Below are 23,989 nucleotides of genomic sequence, written 5' to 3'. Positions count from 1 at the left end.
TGTGAAATTTGACTCCCAAAACTGTCACTCTCTTTGTAACACGCAAGCTTTTCATTCAAACCGGAAAAATACAACATGTTTGGAAAAAGCTTGTTTCTGAATGATAAAGAACTGTTTTTCAAAACAATTAAAACTTGTAAACATAGCTGTGGAGGAGAGATTTTATTTACATAATAGAAAAAAGCGTGCTTTGCCGTTTCTATCGAATATACTCATCATATTCTTAAGATTTTGTATTGTTGGAGGGAAGGGGGCTAAGTCCCCCCTGAAATTTGAATTTAATAGTAAAACGTTTTTCTTTAATTTTTTTTTTGGGAAATAAAAGAATGAAAAGTGTACTCACATTGAAAATTGACGAATCCATTGTTTTCAAAGTTAATAATATGTAGTGTACTATAACCAATGTCTTAAAACATAATGAAAATTGGAATGCACTGTATGAACATTTTATAAGGTTTTTTGCTTGAGTAAATTATAGCTTGCCAATTTTTTTAAAAACCGACTAATCAAGTCATCATATGGACTAACCGCCAGCTTTCTCTAACTGACTGACACACAAAAAAATGTGTGTTACATCAGAAAACCCGTCTGCTAAGGCATTTATCGTTCGTAGTAATAGGTGACTGGCCCTGGTAAGCCAATGTACCGGTTAAACTACACACATATCCATGCCTCAGGCTTGTGAAAGTGCATGTATATTTTCAACGAATTGGGCCCTTACTACTGGGGGATCTTGGTCAGATCATGGTTTTCCACCCTCGACGATGCTCTTCTATCAACAAGAGTCGAAATCCTGCCCGAGAAGTTTCTAGCCTATTACCTCCGACTCATTGTGTATTCATGCCAACTTATATTACACTATTATGAGGAGGCAGCCCATAATAGATTACTTAGATAGGAAGAGGATTTTCAGTATAAAAAATAAAACCAAAGCAAACAAAACCTAGAAGAATCATTTATCAGTCAAAATCTAGTTAAGATGCTGTGTTGTCTACGAGGCTGTAATTTTCTCAAGGGGCACCGTTCTTGAAGGAAACCCAGCAGCGCTGTTCAGTTTTCTGGTTAGGCAAACTCGTGATAGTTCCATCCTGATTCCTCGTGTTAGGCCACGCAAGCAGGATTTCCCTTTCGGGGATAATTACAGAAGAAGGAGCTTATGGCAGAATTTAGATCTCAAACCATTTCGCAACACCGGAACAGCTCCTAAAAAGGCCTCTTTATATATTTTTTCGCTACATAATATGTTTCTGTGTGCTTTGTAATTTGTTCTTTTGGTGATTTCTTTATTTTTCATAAATCTTTGTATGTATATGGATCATGGGCTTTTGATTTACACGATCTATCTATCGCAAATTCTCGTCGACGACTACTTCTGTTACTTTTGCTACTATTACTATTCCTAAAGCTGGACTACTCCTATTATAACCCTTCCTGTTACGCTGCTTCTATTATTAATGCGATTACTACTTCTGACAATTTTATCGGAATTTCATGATTTCAATAATTTTAAAAATTATAATGTTAACTAATGAGTGAATTTAATTACTAATGAACGTTTTTACTCTCAGCCATATTAACTTACACCTTGCTGAAATATAAATTGTGGTATTATTGACATTTTGCATTCCTTAAAGGCCGTAAATCGCTCCCAAGTTTCTTTCTCCGAATCAAGTTTTGCTACTCTGAATGTAAGATATGAACAAACCGGTTTCATAGCCACAAACACGAGTGACGGGTGACAGAATGCATTGGACTTACATAATTTGGGCTATTTAGAATTAGTCTGCATATTATGAAGTAAAACTTGTTTTCTAACTTCACGCTGTCCAAATACTTTACCCCCACTTCCCCCTAATATGAAACTAAAGCCCAAATTATGTAAGCCCAATGCATTCTGTCACCCAAATCTTGTGGTTATGAAACATGAAACCGGTTTTTACAAATCTTCAAATCAAAATTCTTGAGAGTGTTCGGAATAATTAACAAGTACCCTTTTTTTTAGGTGATTCGTGTTATTGGTCTGTTCTAAGCGTATATTTATTTTCTGAATTTGCTTATCCAAGTGCTTGAACTCTGAGCACTTGTGTATTTAGTTTCTTCTTTCAGAAAATCAAAAGGATCTAAGTACAAGAGAGATGTTAACGCCACTAATAGAAGCAAAAGAGACGCAAGGTTTTCTACTAAATATGTTGAAACGGCACTTATAATAGATAAATCTATGGTAAGTTAATATCATTCATCTATTTTTATTTATAAACACCTACAGAACGTACTTATCGTTTTTAGCTTCGTTTATTATAACTTTCTTTTGAAAATTTTAAACGTTCTCAGCGAAATATGTTAAAGCAGCACTCGTAACAAATTACTCCATGGTAAGTCCATCCAGATGGAGGTACTCCCCCACCCCCCCTCAAACTGTCTTGTTTCACTTTGCTTCATAATTAATTATGTCAAATATTATGTGCATTATTGATCCCGTCTAAGAAAACGTCCACGTTTTTTGGATTCTAGCTTTGCGACGACTTAACCCCTAAACTTTGTAAAGAACATCAAAGGCCGCCGTATCTAAAAACCCGAAGGAATGTTGGATGTTAAAAAAAAATCAAAAAATAATTATATTTTCTAAAATATTCTATAATTTTAGAATCAAATACTTTGGTTGGCTGTTAACTTTGGGAATTGTTTAGAAAATGCCCAAAAATAAGAATTAGTGTATCGAAACATGAACAAAACTGTTTTGACCATCAAATAAGAACTAGTTGTTTTATCAAGTGAAGCCTCAAATACATTTACATTAGCCTGAATGCCCAAACACATAAACTAATACCGCAAATTTATTAAATTTTTTTTTCATTAAAATCGAAGTTAGTAATGTGTCTTCATCCTCGAATTTCTCCTTCAGTGTCACCATCCGTTTAGCTTTTGAACGGCTCATTTACTTTCAGGTGGGCGTTCGAGGTAAAATTAGGAAATGTTTTCCTTTAAGTGTCTCCTTTAATTTATGGATGTGAGGAAGCCAGGGGTATGTTCCAAAGCCAATTATCTTTAATTATAATTAATTATTTGTTAGGTAAAACGGCTCATAGCTGCAAATTTAACTTGATTTTAACATCTTGTATTTTCATATTAGGGAAAAGAAACTAACTTTTTTGTAGTTTGTTCACTTATTATATAAAGAATCAAGGCCGTATCCAGGGGGGAGGTGGTCCAGGTTTTAAGTCCTCAAAAGTTTTTTTTTTTTGAACTCCCCCCTCCTGAAAAATACCCCCACCCTCCCTGAACCTTTTCCTAAATGCGCCATTGTAAAGAATAGAACAGATGTTTATAATATATGGTATTTTAGAATGCTAAAAATAATAAAAAATATTATAAGAAAAAAATAAATTAATTAAAAAATAACTAATAAAAAATAAATTTTAATTAATGAGAATTGTGTCCTGGAACATGGTTTGCCCTATCTTCATCCTAAAATGACTTTTGCCTACAAATAATACATCTCTCAACCCCTTATACGCTTGTGATGATAAAAAGAAGCTATCATTTTAGTAATCTATGCCCTTAAAATACAAAAAAAAAGATTGTTTTGCTAAATCTGAATAAGACTTGTTATTGCGGAACCAGCATCCAGTGGAAAAAGTTTCTCACTAGAAAGCTTCCAAAAAATGGGTCTTTAAGAGATCGGTTAGTATGGGCCGTGGCTACTACGTTGCAGCTGCTGATGCAACAATGATATATTCCCATCTTTCAAAGACATTATCAGAAGAAACATTATCAGAAGAGATAATATGTAAAAATGATGCAGATAAGACGACACTAGACAAGATTAAATGATTGGACTAAATAATAATCCAAAAATAATCAAACAGAATGTATTTCATTTTTCGACATATCACCAAGTTTATAAATATTTATTTATTAATTTTTAACCCGTCATACAATACAAAAGTACACAGAGACGGAGTACATAGATAAACGACAAAAAACGGAACATGAGAAAAAAAAGGGACATCACAACTATCAGAGCAATCTATAAAGCATTGAACTACTTTTAAATACATACAACTTTAGATATCACTGTGTATGAAGGGAATACCATGGATGAAAACTGATGTGGCGATTGTGTTTCGAAATACATTTTGCTGGGTCGGCTATTTTATAATTACGGATTAATGCTGAATTTTGGGTCCACGGTGGTTACGTTTATGAACGGAGTTTACGTTTATCTGTTTGTGGAAAAATCTTCCAAAAGGGGGAGGTGTATAAAAAATGTGGCAGTGCTGTTGAAATATATAGTTTAGCGAGGATTATTCGGTTGAAACGTTTTTTATTTCGGACAACTGAAGCATAAGACGCAACACATTTTATTTCAAGGTGGAAAATCAGCAACAAAGGGTTTTACTTTAGGGATGGGCCAATAGGTAGACCAAGATAAACATGTTTTTCAACAGGCTTTCCTAAGGAACTTCCCAGTTGGATTGACGGTGTAGGACCCAAATTACCCCAGTTAAATAGAAGAATGTAATATTTAAATTAAATATGTTTAATTAAACAATGTTGGCAGGATATTCAAACGCAATATTTTTGTTCAATACTGCTCATGTTGTTAGTAATTCGATATCATTTAGCTTTCAATGGAAATCTCAATCATGCCTGACTGGCAAGTTGCCATTTTTCTTAAAGGGAGATTTGAAATCTGAAGGGGTTACACAATTTACAACCGCCTTTGGAAGAGGTAACACAATTTACAACCACGTCAGAAGGGGAAAGGGACTTTCATATTAGATTCAATTCTTGATTTGAATTGGAAGTAGGCCACTTGGACAAGAAGTTTATAACAGTTCTCTGTAAAATGGTAACTTTACTTAGGAGCAAGAAAAAATTAATTTTTCAGACAGTAGCAAAAAGAAATAAGCATATTTATTACTGAAGACGGTGGGCATCTGGGAGTTGATTATCATGGTGACGTCAGTTCTGAAAAAAGTCAATTTATTTTGAATACCCCCCCCCCCCAAATGTTTGTCCGACTCGTAAAGAACATAACAAAAATGAATATAAACAAGTTTTGATGCGTTTTTAAGGTCTTTTTGTACTCCCCCCCCCCAAGAAAAGAAAATCCTGGATACGGCCGAGGTAAGAGATTAGTGGGAGATAGCACAATGGGAGGGTAATTGTAATGTGTAGTGCTCTTTTAAGAAACAAAACAGATCATGTCGCAGAAAAGAGCCGTTTTCAACCACTTTGTGCCACAAAACAAAAATTTTCGCCCAAAGAGGGCCAAAAAGTAGAAAAAATCAAATTCTAAGATAGCGAATTGGTTTGTCATGTTCTATAACCCGAAACTGATGGTTTACTATGCACCCTCCTAAAAATCACGCTGCACCATCAATAGTAAAAGTGTTCTGTCTCTCCTTTTTTCTTTAGCTTCCCCAGAGGTTTCTGTACTAAACCAAAGGTCATAGATAACAGAAAAAGGACTCACGTGAATAAAAATTAATTTTTTTATGTCAAAAATGAAATTGCGCCACAGTAAAGTGTCACTTTCTGTCACAATATCCTCTGCGTAAATAGCGACGATGACAACACTGCCTTTCCATCATAAACAATAAGTAGAACAATAGGAAAATTTTTATATGAGACAGTGGAACGGAACTTTAGATGCATGACCCTATATCCAAGGGCCGTCCTTAGCAAAACAAATGAAGAAAAAGCCAATATAAAAGAAACTCACCTTAAAATTCAATCACTAAAACTAATTTGTTTTTTATTATTTTCAAAACAGCCCTAGCATCATTACTTCAAGGAAGTTTAACCAGGTCTGGTACACCTGAAAAAAGATAGTTCATTCAAATGGAATAAAAAACACTTACAGAGAAGTGTTTATATAGTGTTATATATATATATATATATATATATATATATATATATATATATATATATATATATATATATATATATATATATATATATATATATATATATATATATATATATATATATATATATATATATATATATATATATATATATATATATATATATATATATATATATATATATATATATATATATATATATATATATATATATATATATATATATATATATATATATATATATATATATATATATATATATATGTTTATATATGATTTATGCTTAAATTGAATATGCAAATCATGCTTAAAACGAATATATATATATATATATATATATATATATATATATATATATATATATATATATATATATATATATATATATATATATATATATATATATATATATATATATATATATTATTACTTGTTGCATGTTTTTTTGCTATGATTGTTTATTTAATTTCTGTTCGTTTTGGGTATCATTTATTCCTTAATAGTAATTTTTGGTCGTATTTAGTTTGAATTTTAACAGGTATTTGTATCTGATGATCTTAAGTTTAAAATGGCCTTTACTTTTCTTTAAAAACTTCTTTTTCAGAAAATTTTTTTAATTAATTTTTGTTCGTTTTTTGTTTTTGCAAAAAGTTTCAAGTTTTAAAAAATACCTTATTTTCAAAGTCAAACTTTTTTTTTCGAAGTCAAATGTTTATCAAAGTATCAAAGATAGTATCAAAGTAACAATATCACAGTAAAAAAATGGGGTTGTGTCCATCTCGGAGTTTCTATTATCCAATGTTTGAACTACTTTTAACGAAATGGCTATCTCAAAATTTTTATCGAATGGGTTTGGGAAAAAGGGTGTGGGGGCGGGCTAATTGCCCTTCGATATCTTTTGACTCTTTAAAAGTGAACTAGAGCTTTCAATTTTCAGTCAAATGAGCCCTCTCTGAAGTTTATACGAGCCTCCCTTCTATGAGAACCATATATGCACCCAGGATATAATTTACAACGCCTGTTCCCGGGCCCTGGGGGATTGTGTCGACCCAGGAGTTTTAATATCTGATGTTTGAAACCATTTTTAACAAAATAGCCGCATCAATATTTTTATCAAATGGGGTTGGGGAAAAAAGAGTTGAGGGGGGAGGCGCTAGTTGCCCTCTGATCTTTTTGTACTCTGAGAAAGTGAACTAGAACTTTTAATTTCTAATCAAATGAGCCGTCTCTGAAGTTTATACGAGCATCTCTTTCATGAAAACCATATACGCTCCCAGGACAACACTTATAATGCCTACGCCCCAGGCCCTGGGGGTTGTGTCGACCCCGGAGTTTTGTTATCTAATTTTTTAAATAAAAAAAAAATGGCTATCTCAAAATTTGTAGCAGATGGGTTAGAGGAAAAACGGCGTGGGGGGGGGGGGGGTAAGAGTGAACTCGTATATCCCAAATCGAAGTAATCACTAGCCCAAAAATAGCGAACGCTATTATAAACCTATTATGCCCTATTATAGCGCTGTTATACTGCCCCCAGATATAAGTTAGAAAGCCTGCCCCCGGGCCCTGGGGGATTGTGTCGACACTGGAGTTTTTGTTATTTGACCTTTGAACTAATTAAAAAATGGCTATCCCAAAATTTGTATCGGATGGGTTTGTGGAAAAGAGGGTGTGGGTAGTAGAGCTAGTTGCCCTACGTTCTCTTTTGACTTTTAAAAATTGAACGGGAACTTTCAATTTTTAATCAAATAACTCCTTTTTGAAGTCTATCCGAGTAGACCTTTCATAATGGCTACATATCTCACCGGGCAAGAATTCCAATACCTACCCCGGGCCCTGAAAGACCGTGTTGACCCCGAATTTTTCGTTATATTGTACTTTAACCAGTTTCAAAAAGTGGCTCTCTCAGAGAGCATATCCGATGGGTGTGCGAAAAACTGGACGTGGAGGGGGGGGGGAGGCTAGTTGCCCTACGATCTCTTTTGATTCTTGAAAAGAGAACGAGAAATTTTAAGTTCTAATCAAATGAGTCCTCTCCGAAGTTTATACGAGCATTCCTTCCATAAGAACCATACATGCCCCCAGAGCATTACTTAAAACGCCTGCCCCGGGGCCCTGGGGGGTTGCGTCGACACAGGAGTTTTTCTTATCTGACCTTTGAACTATTTTTAACAAAATGGCTATCTCAAAATTTTTATCAGATGGGTTTGGGGAAAAAAGGGTGAGTCTTGGGGGGGGGGGTCTTGTTGCCCTCGGATATATTTTGAATCTTAATAAGTGAACTAAAACTTTCAATTTCTAATCAAGTGAGCCCTCTCTGAAGTTTAGACAAATATCCCTTTCATAAGAATCATATACGCCCCCAGGACAACACTTACAACGCCTATCCCCCCGGGCCCTGGGGGTTGTGTCGACCCCGGAGTTTTTGTTATCTAATTTTGAATAAAAAAAAAAAAAGACTATCTCAAAATTTGTAGCAGATGGGTTTGGGGAAAAAAGGGCGTGGGGGGGGGGGCTAGAGTGAAAACGTATAGCGCAAATCGGCGTAATCACTATCCCAAAAATAGCGAACGCTATTATAGACCTATTATGCGCTTTTATACCACTGTTATGGGTAAAACGAGGAAGAAATACAATTGGCATATTAGATAACCTATACATAAGCATAAGTCCAGTATGAAATAGAGCTCTGTGAATTTAAGGTACAGATTGGGGCTCTTTTGTTATCTGACTTTTGAACAATTCTTAACAAAATGGCTGTCTAAAAATTTTTGCCAGATGCATTCGGTGAAAAAGGGGCGTGAGGGGGCTAGATACCCTACAATCTCTTTTGACTCTCAAAAATTGAACTAAAACTTTCAATTTCCAATCAAATGAACAAAGAACAAAAGCACGAAGCACAATTGAACAATTTACGAGCATCCCTACCATAAGAGCCATATATTCCCCCAGGGTATAACTTACAGCGCCTGTCCTCGGGCTCTGTGGGGCTGTGTCAACCCCGGAGTTTTCGTTCTATAGTCTTTGATTTGTTTTTTTAATGGCTATCTCAAAATTTTAATCGGGTGCATCTGGGAAAAAAAGGGCACGAGGGGGGGGGGGCTGGGTACCCTTCGATATCTTTTGGCTCTTAAAAAGCGAACTAGAAGTTTGAATTTCCAATCAAATGAGCCCTCTCTGAAGTTTATACGAGCATTTCTTCCATAAGAACGATACATGCCCCATGGGCTTAACTTACAACGTCTGCCCCCGGGCCCTTGGGGGCTGTGTCGACACCAGAGTTTTTTCTTTATGTGATCATTGAATTATTTTTAACAAAATGGCTATCTCAAAATTTTTATCAGATGCATTTGGGAAAAAAGGGTGTGGGGGGGATAGTTGCCATCCGATCACTTGCCTCTGGGGAATAAGATAATAAATAATAATAATAAAATATTGGAGCCGTATGTCCTTTACTCTAGGCAACGCTATAGCGTTGCCTCTGATAAGTGCTAGAACTAGAGCTAATTCTAGAAAGTTTCGTTCACGTTACTCTGCGACTTTCTTTAAAATTAGAAGAAAGTTTGTCTAGAAAGCCATCGTTTAAATATGAGGTCTTGTACGTTCTGGGACCAAAATATGTTCTTCTTCTATGTCTCTGTTTTTATGAGCTATATCAATATTTTGCCAATTCGACAAATTTATTCTCCTCTCTCATGTGTTTGTGTCTTATAAATAATTTGCCTCAAAACCCTAAGGAGCAAATTAGATCTTTTGGAGGGAACTCGACAACAAAATTTTGATGAAAGTCTTATGTAATAAATTCAGGAAACACAAAGCATAAGTGATGCTTTTTGTGCAAGTTTCATTAATACTATATACTAAGTGAGTGAACCCTATAGTATGTTTGACAAAAAAAAATCAAATAAAAACCGCAGGGCCATGGCCACAAAAAACCATACAATTACAGTTAACAACATACTAATCTAGAGCTTTCGACACGGGTATACATCCACATATCTTCTTGACTGCTTATAAGGGTGGAGTCAATATTTCTATCATCAAATCGATGCGTGGTATGTATAAAAAGCTAAATGCCAAAGTTAAGGTTACCATCTCACCTGGTACGGTGGAACTCACTCCTTCAATTCCATTAAAAAAGGGCATTAGACAGGGCGCTGTTTCTTCTCCTCCCCTGTTTAATAATACTGCCATTGTGCCAAAACAGACCGACTGGGTCAAATCTTCGCGCCACGCGTCAACTTTCGAAAGATTTTTTTGCCAGAAAAGCTAAGAATGCGTATGGTTTACTAGTTATGTTTAAATTTAAATTTAACCGCTGTATCTTAGCTCGCGTTTATAATGCATTTGTTGTACCGCATCTGCTCGCTCTTGCACCATTTTGGTCTCTTCTTACTGCTTCATATATTAAGGATATACGAAAATGTTTTTACAAGTATCCAAAATTTTTGCTAAGGCGCCTTTCTAGCTTAATAACAGTTCAGAGCTTTCTTGGTATGGATTTGCAAATTGAGCGTCCGCGGTGAAAAAAAAAAATAAGAGACATCAGAGACAGATTATTGGTGAAAGCACCTCTGAAATTGTCCGTCCTTGATTATAGGTTTGTTCTTACATATAATTGCCCCTATTTGTAATTTTTTCTTCTTCTTGTCTGTTCTTCTCTGTTTTGGTTCTGTTCGTATTTGTCAGAATTTATTTGTTTTTTTTTTTCATTTTCTTTCTTTATACTCCATCAGTGTTGTATTTTACATTTATGATGGGCAAAAAATTTATACATACATACATACATACTGATACGGTTAAAGAATTCAGTTTAAACTTTTTATCAGAGCACAGAAAACCATCCAAGAACACTAATACAAACAAACAAAGTCATCACATAACGCCCTCACAATAGGTTATACCCACACGAATAAACCACGCCAGATTCTTAATATTAACAAAACACCCATTTTCCAGCAATTTTTCCACCCAAGGCTCATCTCTCTCATCCACTCCAAAAATTCTCAAAATCCTTAACCCTTCACACTCCCCCAGAAAATGTAATAAATTTTCCTCCCACTCTCCAAACATCGGGCAACTGTAAGGACCACTCTCCATTCTAACCCTTCCCAAGTATCTTCTTATTCCCCCAAGTGGCATAAAATTACCTCTGCAAGAAATTACTTACTTAATATCCTCCCTAGATAGCCCTTCCTATATTTTGAATAAACATGCAATGTTACTCAAACATGGTATATTATAAACAATTGAGTTCTTTGCTTGAAACTTCTCAAAGATACCGGTGACAATATATACACCTCCAGACTTTAATACACATGACAATGCTGCACATATTTCGTGGGAAAGTTTAAAAGATGTTGAAAGAATAACCTATATTTAACGCCCTGTTTCAGCATCTTGTGTGAACGCCATGAAAATGATCTGCCTATCTACACTCCCCCAGTTTTTAGTCAAATCATTATCTGGAAAAAATCAGAATGCCAAGATTATTAATGCTTTGCTTATCCTAGTTAAAAATCCTCATCTTACATTTGGGTGACATTGCTGATCCGTTGATTAATTATTTCTTTACTACTTTTTCAACTTTCCTTCTTGCTTTTATCATCGAATTGTTTTTATACATCTCTTAGAGAGTTTTGACATCAGGAGTTATTTCAACTGCGCAGATATGTCCTTTTAGCCGCAATCCCTGATGAATACTGCCTAAACTTAAAAAATTAAAGATGTTTTCCCAGGTGATTAGAAGTTTGATTCTTGTTGAGATCAAAGTTTTTAACTAGTTGTGAGGAGATAAATAATAAAACAGAGTTTTGAGAATAAAACAAAAGTTGACTTTCAAGTAGCTATATTTTTACGGCCTTTTTAACACCCTCCTCTTATTTGTACCCCAGAACGCCAAAAAGATGAATGTATAAACAAGTAGAATTTTTTTAAGGAGCTTAAAAATTTTCCTATAAGGTTTTTGGCTTAAAAATTAAAATATGTGATTTTAAAGTGTTCTTTTTTGCCTAAAAATTTAAAATTCAACGAAAAGTCTATTAAATGCTACTTTAGAAAAAAATCTAGTGATGTCATAAGCGTTGGCCGTTACTGCTTAATTTGAAACTACGGATCCTAATAAAATTAAAAAACAATTACTGTATATTAAGAAATTAAATTAAACAAAACACAAGTTTATTTTACCTTAAGTAAGGAGCAACATGACAACTTAAATTAACAGGAAATTATTCCGTTTATAAAGTGGGCCACCCTTCCTAAACCACACGCTCATAGCACTCTTTACAAATTTTGATAATAAGAGATACATCAAAAAATTAAATTTTTATCCTAATTCCAATAATTCCAAATTCTAATTCTAATTACAAATTGATTAAGTTTAATGTTAACGATCAAAAGTTAGGAGCCTGAGAAAATTTGCAAAATTTTTGAGAAAAGCGGAAAACTCTACCAAAATATCTCGTTGCACTAATAGTAATCACACCAGCATACTCAGCACATCAGACAACCCTACTGTAGAGGTTTCAAGCTCCTATATACAAAAATGTGGAATTTCGAATTTTTTGCCAGAAGAAAGATCACGAATGCGTGTTTATTTGTTTGTTTGTGCTTGCTATTTTTTTTATTTCCCCAGTGGTAATTGTATCGAACCAGCGATTCTAGAAGATAGAAATAGAACTCATTTGATCAGAAATCAAAAGATCTAGTGCCCTTTAAAATGACCAAAATGATTGAAGGGCAACTAGCCCCCCTCTCACGCCTCTTTTTCCCCAAAGTCGTCTGATCAAATTTTTGGGATAGCCATTTTGTTTGGCATAGCTGAAAGGTCCAATAACTATGTCATTGGGGACAACATGGCCCCTTAAATCCCCTGGGGAAAGGTCTGTAAGTAACGAAATTTGCGAATTGTTTACGTGTAGTTTTGCTGTTAAGAAGTATAATTTTTTTTTTTGGGGGGGGGGTGTCTGCTTGGGGGATTTTCCACGGTGGGAACTTTCCGTGTTGAAAAAAGTCTCCAGGGATAAAATTTCCAGGAGAAATTTTACGCTGGGGGAATTTGTCAGAATTTCTATACAAAGCTCTGCATGTTTCCCATTACCAACTCAATTTTACATGAGGGGATGTTCTGGGGAAATTTTCAGAAGGGTTGGAACTGTCTAGCAGTTTTCCGTTGGGAGGGGGGATTCTCCGCAGGATAAATTATCCGTTACGGAATTTTCCACGGGAGTAACTATCCACGGGGGATAGGGGAGATTCATGTGAAAATTCCATGGGGCAATTTTCAAAGATAGCAATTTTTCACTGAGGGTAAAGGGATTTCTAGAAAAATTTTCACGGACCGGGGATTTCCAGCATGTTTTAAAAACGATCAGATATTAGTCTTTTTCAAATGGAAGCATGCTAATGATAATTTTTCTGGCAAAATCGCCCGCAAGAAATTTTCAGGGGTGGGGATTTTCGGCAAGGATGAATTTGTCCAAGGGGAATTTTCCACGTGGGTATTTCAAGTGAGAGAAACTGTAATTAGAGGATTTTCCGTGGAAGAAAGGAATTTTTCATTGAGGGGCGGTGGGTTTTCCGTCATTATTTGATAAACGTTTAGAAATTAGATAAAAATTTTTTTTTAATAATGCTCTTAAATAAAAAGTTTTTCCAACTGAAATTAAGGAGCAAGATTAAAACTTATAACAAACAAAAGTTATTTCGCATGTGAGGAATGAACCTCCCTCCTCAATACCACGCTCCTTATGCTAAAGTTTGACTTTTTGTCCGAATTCTCTAAGAACGACAACTGAAACACAAGGGCCATTTGATTAGAATAAAAAACTGTTTTAAAACTTCTAAAAAACTTTAGTTTGAATCGCGAGGTAAGTAGTAATCAACCTTATACTTTGCGTACAGGTATAGCAATTTCCATGTTATTTGCGTACAGGTATAGCAATTTCCTATGCTATTCAGGGCCTTTACGTGGCACCCCCGTACCAAACAGGTTTTTCTGGTAGTCCTATTCTACAGGGGCATTACATCTTTCTTTGTCAAGAGATTAACGCAATACCGGTCCTATTAAGGACAAGTTTTTCTGACGTAGATTTCTAGTTCATGATATACAAGTTTTTTTTAGGTTAAATCCGTGGTCATTCATCTGTAAGTTGATTAGTAGGTTTTTTTTTAAACTTGGCTAATAGGTTTTTAAACCTATTACTACGAACGCTACATGCATTCTATTTTTGGAACTAGGAGCGAGATTGTGTGATGCTATCAGACTGGTTTCGTTTCATGGGTTCATTAATAGAAGGACTAATGTTTTTGAAAAGGGGTAATTACGTCTATAGTTTAAGAGATTTGAAAATTTTTTGTAGAAAGTTATTTACGTTAAGGTATTGCGCTGGTTAAGAATGCCTGATGGATAATTAAAGAATGGGATGTTTGCATCAAAAATACAAAGAATAAGCACGGAAACTTAATAGATTTGACACCTACAAGAGACATTGCTAGAAGGTATTCAATAGCTTAACTGAAAAGTAACGATAGAATGACATTGTGACTTGACCTAGCTTTACCTCGCCGATGTGGTCTGCATAACACATAAGTAACGTTTGAAAAGTATTGTCAATTTAAAAAGAAATGGCTGAAAAGTGTTTTGAGAGGGATGGGTTGCATGGAGGGTTGAGTTGCACGAGGGTTCAGTTAAAGGGGATACAGTTGCACGGGGGTGTCGGTTATACAGGGGTTCAGGGACAAGGGGGATTCAGTTGCACGGGGGTTGAGTTAAATGGGAATTGAGTTCCACGAGAGTAGTGCTTTGTCGTGGTTTAGCCGTGAGGTCCCTTACCACAACCCCAAAGGGCTCCGTTCCCCCCACCCCAACCCCGAAGGACCCCCCGGTCCTCATAGGTTCTCTAGGCTCCCAAAGGAGCCGTGGTTTACCTTGTAACTTTTACATTCTCTTGATTTTAAAATTTGCGTTTGAAAGACTCTTTTGTTTTAAGCCAGTTTTATTTTTTCTTTAAATGTTGTTCGTTCAAAAAATAGAGAATTTCTGTTAAATAATTAATTATTATATTTTTTCCTTTCAATTGAATTCGAGGATTTCTGTTAAATAAATAATTGTTATACCTTTTAAAATGACTTCACGGGGTTTGAGGGGGCTCTGTTGTTTTAAGCCGTTTGATTTTTTCTTTACATGGTATTCGTTCAAAAAGGGATGATATTCCGTGTGATTTTTTTGGGAAGTTTAATAAAATTATTAGTTACCGAGAGTTCAATGACTCCTTCCCTCAATGACTTTCAGGGGTTTTATGACTCCTCCTCACAATGAATTCAGATGGTTTTAGGACTCATCCCCCTAGCCATAACTCCATTCAACCTTGAGCGAAGATATAAAAGTTTGATGAAGTATTTTTCTGCTTAAAAACTACATTAATAACTTCCAAGATGATAGGACTTATTTTTTAATTTAATTGGGAATGAAAATTTAAAGTCTAACATAAAGAACTAGGTATTTAGGAGGGGGTAGCTAACTTCATATACGGGATAATTTCCATTCGTCTTAGTTTTTAACGATGCTTCTTATTTCTAGTTGAAAATGCTTATTTTTTAATTTAATTGGGAATGAAAAGTCAAAGTCTAACATAAAGAACAAGGTATTTCGTAGGGGGGTAGCTAACTTCATATACGGGATAATTTCCATTCGTCTTAGTTTTTAACGATGCTCCTTATTTCTAGATGAATATGCTTATTTTTTAATTTAAGTGGGACTGAAAAGTCAAAGTCTAAAATAACGAACAAGGTATTTCGAAGGGGGTAGCTAACTTCATCTACGGGATAATTTCCATTCGTCTTAGTTTTTAACGATGCTCCTTATTTCTAGTTGAAAATGCTTATTTTTTTGATTTAATAGGAAATGAAAAGTCAAAGTGCTAGAATGGTTGAAATCCACTAGCTCAGAATTAGGGTCTTAGTCCACCAGCCTGAATGGTGGAAATACACTGGCTCAGTATTGAGATCTCAGTCCCCCAGCCTGAATAGTCAAAATTCACTAGCTCAGTATTGGGATCTTAGTCCACCAGCCTGAATGGTGAAAATTCACTAGCTCAGAATTGGGGTCTTAGTCCACCAGCCTGAATGGTTGAAATTAATAGGGCTCAGAATTGGGGTCTTAGTCAGTGTTCAGATTGGAGCATTGGGGTCCGACTATCTGGGCTTTATTTGTCAAGACCTGAATGCTAAGCGATGGACATGAGCTCGATTGGGACCCCATTGTGAAAACGGAAAACAAAAAACAAAAAATATAGTGTTGATATGTGTGTAGAGCAAGGCATGGTTACTGCTAGGGTCAACAGTCTAACCGTTAACGGTTTTAGGTATCCGTGAATAGGTTATAAGGCGAGAGTGGAAATTGGGGAAAATTTTTGGAGGTGCCCACCTCACCTGTTCAGAGTCTCAGGCATGTGACACTAAATTTGAAAAAGGGGAAATTGGCTCAGATTTTCTAAACTGAGCTTAGACAGCGAATCGATACCATTTGGAAAGTTACTGGTAACACTGAGCATTCGTGAACAAATTCTCAATTGAGAGAGGAATTTTGGGACAATATTTGGGGGCACCCAACCCACCCAGAGTCTCCGGCAGGTGACTCAAAAATTTAAAAACACTCAGAGACGACAGACACAAAGATACGAATCACACACAGAGAGGACAAACACACAGAAAAGACACATAGAGATGTCACATGCACAGAGATGACAAAGACACAGAGCGTCAACAGACACAGAGAGACGGGACACACACACACAAATGACAAAACACACAGAGAGACGACACACACACAGATACTACACACAAACATAGATACTACACACACAAAGAGACAACACACACACAGAGACCATATCCACACAGAGACGACAAACACACACACAGAGACGACACACTCAAAGTGACGACTTACACATAGATACGACACACACACAGAGACAACAAACACACAGAGATGACACACATAGAGAGAAGACACACACACAGAGAAGACACACTCAAAGTGACGACTTATACATAGAGACGACACACACACAGAGAATAAACACACACAGAGAAGAAAGACACACATAAATTAAACAAACACATAGATGAAAAACACACAGAAACGACACTTAGAGAGGACAAATTCACAGAGATGATACACACACACAGAGTCAACACCCATAGAGAGACGAGACACGCACAGAGAAATGACAAAACACACATAGAGACGACACACACAAAGAGACATCACACACACACAGATACGAAACACACATAGAGACGACACACACATAGAGACAACACACACACACACAGATACCACATCCACACAGAGCCGACACAAACACACAGACGACACATTCAAAGTTACTACTTACACATAGAGACGAAACACACAAAGAGAATACAAACACACAGAGACGACACACACAGAGAAACGACACACACACAGAGATGACACACTCACAGTGACGACTTACACATAGAGACGACAAACACACAGAGACTACACACACACAGAGACGACACACAGAGAGAGACGACACTCAAACAGAGACAACAAACACACAGAGTCAACACACACACAGATAAGAAAAACACACATCGACGACACACTCACAGAGTTTACAAACACACAGAACTTACACACACACACAGATACGACACACACATACAGACAACACACACATAGAGATGACAGACACACGGAGACGATACACCCACTGAGATGACACACACACAGAGTCCGCTCACACACACAGAGGACAAACACACAGAGACGACAGACACAAAGAGACGAATCACACACAGAGAGGACAAACACACAGAAACGACACATAGAGACGACACATGCACAGAGACGATACACACGCACAGAGTCAACACACATAGAGAGACGACACACAAAAACACAGAGAGGACAAAACACAAATAGAGATGACACACACACAGAGACGACATGCACACACACATAGTGACGACACACAAATAGAGACAACACACACACACACAGACAACATCCACACAGAGACGAAACAAACTCACACAGAGACTACACACACACATAGACGACAAGCACACAGAAACGACACACACACACACATACACACAGAGACGACACACACAAAGAGACAACACAGACACAGAGACGACACACAAACAGAGACGACAACACATAGAGAGACGACACTCACACAGAGACGACAAACACACAGAGACAACACACACACACAGATACGAAACACCCACAGAGACGACACATGCACAGAGACGACACACACACAGAGAGTTCACTCACACATAGAGAGGACAAACACACAAAGATGACAGACAAAACGAGACGACTCACACATCTATATGACAATCACACAGACACGATACAAAGACACGTCACACACACAGAGTCGAAACACACATAGAGACGAAACAAACAGAGAGACACAACACACATACAGAGACAACATCCACACAGAGACGACACACTCACACAGAGAAGACACACACAAAGTTACTAATTACACATAGAGAAGAAACACACACAGAGACGACAAAGACACATAGACGACACAGATAGAGAGACGACACACACACAGAGACGACACACTCAAAGTGACGACTTACACATAGAGACGACACACACACAGAGACGACAAACACACAGACGACAGCACACATAGAGAGACGACACGCAAACAGAGACGACAAACACACAGAGACAACACACACACAGATACGAAACACGCAAAGCGACGACACACGCACAGAGAGGACAAACACACAGAAACGACACACACACAGAGACGACACGCACATAGAGACAACACAGACATAGAGATGACAGACACACAGAGACGACACACACACAGAGACGACACACACACACAGAGTCCACACACACACACAGAGGACAAACAAACAGAAACCACGGACACAAATAGACTAAACACACACAGAGAGTAAAAACACACAGAAACGACTCATAGAGAAGACCCAAGCACAGAGACGATACACACACACAGAGTCAACACACACAGAGAGACGACACACACAAAGAGACGTCACACACACACAGAAATTACAAACAAACATAGAGATGACACACACATAGAGACGACACACACATAGAGACAACACACACACACACAGACAACATCCACACAGAGACTACCCACACAAACACACAGAGACGACACACACACAGAGACGACACACACACAGAGACGACAAACATATAGTGACGAATAACACATAGCAACTACCCACACACAGAAAGTAAAAGCACACATAAAAGAAATACACACAAAAACATACACATACATGACACACACATAGAGAAACCACAGACAAAGAGACGACACACACAGAGACTAAAAAATGTAGAGAGACGACGGTCACGCAGAGACAACACAAACACACAGACGCCAGACACTAACAGATACGAAACACCCACAGAGACGACACATGCACAGAGACGACACACACACACAGAGTCCACTCACACAGAGATAGGACAAACACACCGACACGACATACACAAAGAGACGACTCACACACAGAGAGTACAAACACACACACACGACACATACAGACGACACGTGCACATAGATGATACACACACACAGAGACAACACACACACAGAGACGAGACAAGGTATATCTGAGTAAATAATTTATGTATTTATATCAATTTAATTTTTTTTTTTTAATAAAGTAGTTTTTTTTAGCAAGGAAACTCATAACATAACGCACGCAGAGAGAAAACACACACACACAGAGAGACAACACCCAAACAGAGACGACACACACACAGAGACTACAAACTCATAGAGTAGACTAACACATAGATACGACACACACACACACAGAGACGACAAAACACACAGAGAATAGACACATAGAGACGACACACACACACACACACAGATGACAAACACACTGAGACAACACACACACACAAAGAGACGACACACACACACACACAGATACGACACACACACAAAGACGACACATGCACAGAGACGACATACACACACAGAGCCAACTCACGCACAGAGAGAACAGGCTCTTGGTCAGAAATAGAGGATGTTTCCAAAGATTTAGAATAAGAAAAAAATTGTCAGGTGTGCCTACACATTGCAAAAAAGTGACCAGTACGAAAACTCCACGTTTTCAACCAGACTGGTTTTTGACACGACACACAAACAGAGTCATAGTGAGAGAGATATCCAAAAAGTTGGGTTAATCTGGGTTCACTTAGAGTGGCACGCCACTCTAAGTGGCGCACCTATATTTAATTAAAAAAAGAACGAAATGGATCCTCAGACTGCAATTATGTTCCGGTCGATGATATGTGTTGTATCACTTTGTGTGTTGACTCTGTGTGTGTGTATCTTCATGGTGCATGCGCCATGTGTCTGTTGCGTTTCTGTGTGTGTTTCCGCGCTGGTTGTATGGCTGCGCGGCTTGTCTTTCGGGGCTGTGTGTTTTTACTCTCTCTGTGTGAGTGGAATCTGTGTGTGTGTGTCGTCTCTGTGCATGTGTCGTCTCTGTGGGTGTTTCATATCTGTGGGTGTGTGTTGTCTCTGTGTGTGTGTCGTCTATGTGTGCGTGTCGTCTCTCTACGTGTTGTCGTCTCTGTGTGTGTGTCGTCTCTGTGTCTGTGTTGTCTCTCTGTGTGTGTCGTCTCTGGCTATGTGTGTGTGTATCTCGTTTCTGTGTGCTTGTCGTCTCTGTGTGTGTGTCGTTTCTATGTGTAAGTCGTCACTTTGAGTGTGTCGTCTCTGTGTGTGTGTCGTCTCTGTGTGTGTGTTTGTGTCGTCTCTGTGTGGATGTTGTCTGTGTGTATGTGTGTTGTCTCTATGTGTGTGTCGTCCCTATGTGTGTTTCTGTATCTGTGTGTGTGTGACGTCTCTTTGTGTGTGTCATCTCTATGTGTGTTTGTCATTTCTGTGTGTGTGTGTGTCTCGTCTCTGTGTGTGTGTTGACTCTGTGTGTGTGTATCGTCTCTGTGCATGTGTCGTCTCTATGTGTCATTTCTGTGTGTTTGTCCTCTCTGTTTTTGAGTCCACTGTTTGTGTCTGCCGTCTCTGTGTGTTTATCCTCTCTGTGCGTGTGTTGTCTCTGTGTGTGTGTCTTGTCTGTGGGTAATTTGGATCTGAGTGTGTTTAATCCTTATTCGCGTGTGTTCTTTATTAGTTTGTTATGTCTGTGTGTGTGTTTCGTTTCTGTGTGTTGTTGCTCTCTGTGCGTGTGTCGTCGCGTTGTGTGTGTAGTCTGTGTGTTTGTGTTGTCTGTGTGTGTTTGTCGTATCTGTGTGAGTGTCGTCTCTCTCTGTGTGTCGTCTGTGTGTGTGTGTCGTCTGTGTGTGTGTTTCGTATGTGTGTGTAAGTCGTCTCTGTGAGTGTGTCGTCTCTGTGTGTGTGTCGTCTCTCTTTCTGTGTCGTCTCTGTGTGTGTGTCGTCTCTGTGTGTGTGTCGTCTCTATGTGTAAGTCGTCACTTTGAGTGTGTCGTCTCCGTGTGTGTGTGTCGTCTCTGCTTGGATGTTGTCTCTGTGTGTGTGTGTGTTGTCTCTATGTGTGTTTCGTCTCTATGTGTCTTTCGTATCTGTGTGTGTGTGACGTGTATGTGTGTCGTTTCTTTGTGTTTGTCATCTATGTGTCTGTTTAATATATTTTTGTCTGTAGTCTCTGTGTGTTTGTCCTCTCTCTGTGTGAGTGGACTCTGTGTGTGTGTGTCGTCTCTGTGGGTGTTTCGTATCTGTGTGTGTGTGTTGTCTCTGTGTGTGTGTTGTCTCTATGTGTGTGTCGTCTCTCTACGTGTTGTCGTCTCTGTGTGTGTGTCGTCACTGTGTCTGTGTTGTCTCTTTGTTTGTGTATTCTCTCTGTATGTGTTTCGTGTCTTTGTTCGTTTCTTGTCTGTTTGTGTGTAGTCTCTATGTGTAAGTTGTCTGTGTGTGTTTGTCTTCTCTGTGTGTGTGTCGTCTCTTTGTGTGTGTTTGTGTCGTCTCTGTGTGGATGTTGTCTGTGTGTGTGTGTGTTGTCTCTATGTGTGTGTCGTCTCTATGTGTGTTTCGTATCTGCGTGTGTGTGACGTCTCTTTGTGTGTGTCGTCTCTATGTGTGTTTGTCAGTTCTGTGTGTGTGTGTCTCGTCTCTCTATGTGTGTTGACTCTGTGCGTGTATCGTCTCTGTGCATGTGTCGTCTCTATGTGTCGTTTCTGTGTGTTTGTCCTCTCTGTGTGTGATTCGTCTCTTTGTGTCTGTCGTCTCTGTGTGTTTGTCCTCTGTGTGTGTGAGTGGACTCGTTTCTGTGTGTTTGTCCTCTCTGTGGCTGTTTCGTATCTGTGTGTCTGTCCTCTCTATGTCTGTGTTGTCTCTATATGTGTGTCGTCTCTGTGTGTGTGTCTTTTCTGTGTTTGTGTCCTCTCTGTGCATGTGTCATCGCTTTGTGTGTTTAGTCTCTGTGTGTGTGTTGTCTCTGTGTGTGTGTCGTCTCTGTTTGCATGTCGTCTCTGTATGTGTTTCATCTCTGTGTGTGTGTTGTCTCTGTCTGTTTGTCGTGTCTATGTGTAAGTCTTCACTTTGAGTTTGTTGTCTCTGTGTGTCTGTCTTTTCTCTCTCTGTGTCGTCTCTCTGTGTGTCTCGTCTCTATGTGTGTGTCGTCTATATGTGTAAGTATACACTTTTAGTGTGTCTTCTATGTCTGTGTTTGTCTTCTCTGTTTGGTTGTTTTGTCTGTGTGTGTGTGTGTTGTCTCTATGTGTGTGTCGTCTCTATGTGTGTTTCGTATCTGTGTGTGTGTGACGTCTCTTTGTCTGTGTCGTCTCTATTTGTTTTTTGTCATTTCTGTGTGTGTGTCTCGTGTCTCTATGTGTGTTTACTCTGTGTGTGTGTATTTTCTCTGTTGTTGTGTCTTATCTATGTGTAGTGTATGTGTGTTTGTAGTCTATGTGTGTGATTAGTCTCTTTTTGTCTGTCGTATCTTTGTGTTTGTCGTCTCTGTGTGTGTTTCGTCTCTATGTATAAGTCGTCACTTTGAGTGTGTCGTCTCTGTGTGTGTGTCGTCTCTGTGTGTGTGTAGTCTCTGTGTGTTTGTCGTCTGTGTGTGTGTGTCTTCTCTATGTGTAAGTCTTCACTTTGTGTGTGTCGTCTCTGTGTGTGTGTTTGTTGTCTTCGTGTGGTTGTTGTCTCTGTGTGTGTGTGTTGTCTCTCTGTCTGTGTTGTCTCTATGTGTGTGTCTTCTCTGTGTGTGTGTGGGACGTCTCTGTGTGTGTGTAGTCTCTCTGTCTGTTTGTCCTCTCTGTGTGTGTTTCTCATCTCTCTGTGTGTGTTGACTCTGTGTGTGTGTGTAGTCTCTGAGTATTTTATATTTCTATTTGTCGTTTCTGTGTATTTGTCCTCTGTGTGTGTGATTCATCTCTTTGTGTCTGTCGTTTCTGTGTGTTTTTTAAATTATTGGGTCACCTTCCAGAGAGTCTGTGTTGAGGGGTGCTCCCAAATATTGCCCCAAATTCTTCCCTTAATTTAGAACGTGTTCAAGAAGCTTAGTGTTACCAGTAATTTTCCCACTAGTATAGATTAGATTACTCTGCTTAGTTTAGACAATAAGAGCCACTTTCAACTTTTTCAAATTTACGGTCACTTGCCTGAAATTCTGAGCAGGTGAGGTGGGCACCTCCAAAAATTTGTCCCAATTTCCACTCTCGCCTTAGAACTTATTCACGGATACCTAAAACCGTCAACGGTTAGACTGTTGCCCCTAGCGGTAACCAGGCCATGCTCTACACACATTTCAACAATATATTTTTTGTTTTTTGTTTTCCGTTTTCACAATGGGGTCCCAATCGAGCTCATGTCCGTCGCTTAGCATTCAGGTCTTGACAAATAAAGCCCAGATAGTCGGACCCCAACGCTCCAATCTGAACACTGACTAAGAAGCCACGTCTGAGCTACTGAGTTTCCTCCAGTATGACTGGTGGACTAAGACCCCAAGTCTGACCTAGTGCATTTCCATCATTCTGGCTGGTTGACTAAGACCCCCATACTGAGCTAGTGCCTTTTAATCAATCAGTTTGTTGGAATGAGACCTCAATACTG

General features: G+C 38.1%; 1 protein-coding gene across 1 annotated transcript in view; it reads left to right on the top strand.

The window, feature by feature from the left end:
- Nucleotides 1–2,107: 2,107 nt before the first annotated feature.
- Nucleotides 2,108–23,989, top strand: part of LOC148940513 (disintegrin and metalloproteinase domain-containing protein unc-71-like) — a 426,194-nt gene continuing 404,312 nt past the window's right edge. The window contains exon 1 of the mRNA XM_089104806.1: nt 2,108–2,221. Coding sequence (XP_088960932.1) covers nt 2,219–2,221 — 3 coding nt within the window. The 5' untranslated portion in view covers nt 2,108–2,218. The remainder of the gene's footprint in view (nt 2,222–23,989) is intronic.

Source organism: Artemia sp. Qi Xiang Cuo, chromosome 19 (assembly GCF_049724085.1).
Source record: "Artemia sp. Qi Xiang Cuo chromosome 19, ASM4972408v1, whole genome shotgun sequence".
In the NCBI taxonomy this organism is placed as follows: domain Eukaryota; kingdom Metazoa; phylum Arthropoda; class Branchiopoda; order Anostraca; family Artemiidae; genus Artemia; species Artemia sp. Qi Xiang Cuo.
This window is presented reverse-complemented; position numbering and strand designations above follow the sequence as displayed.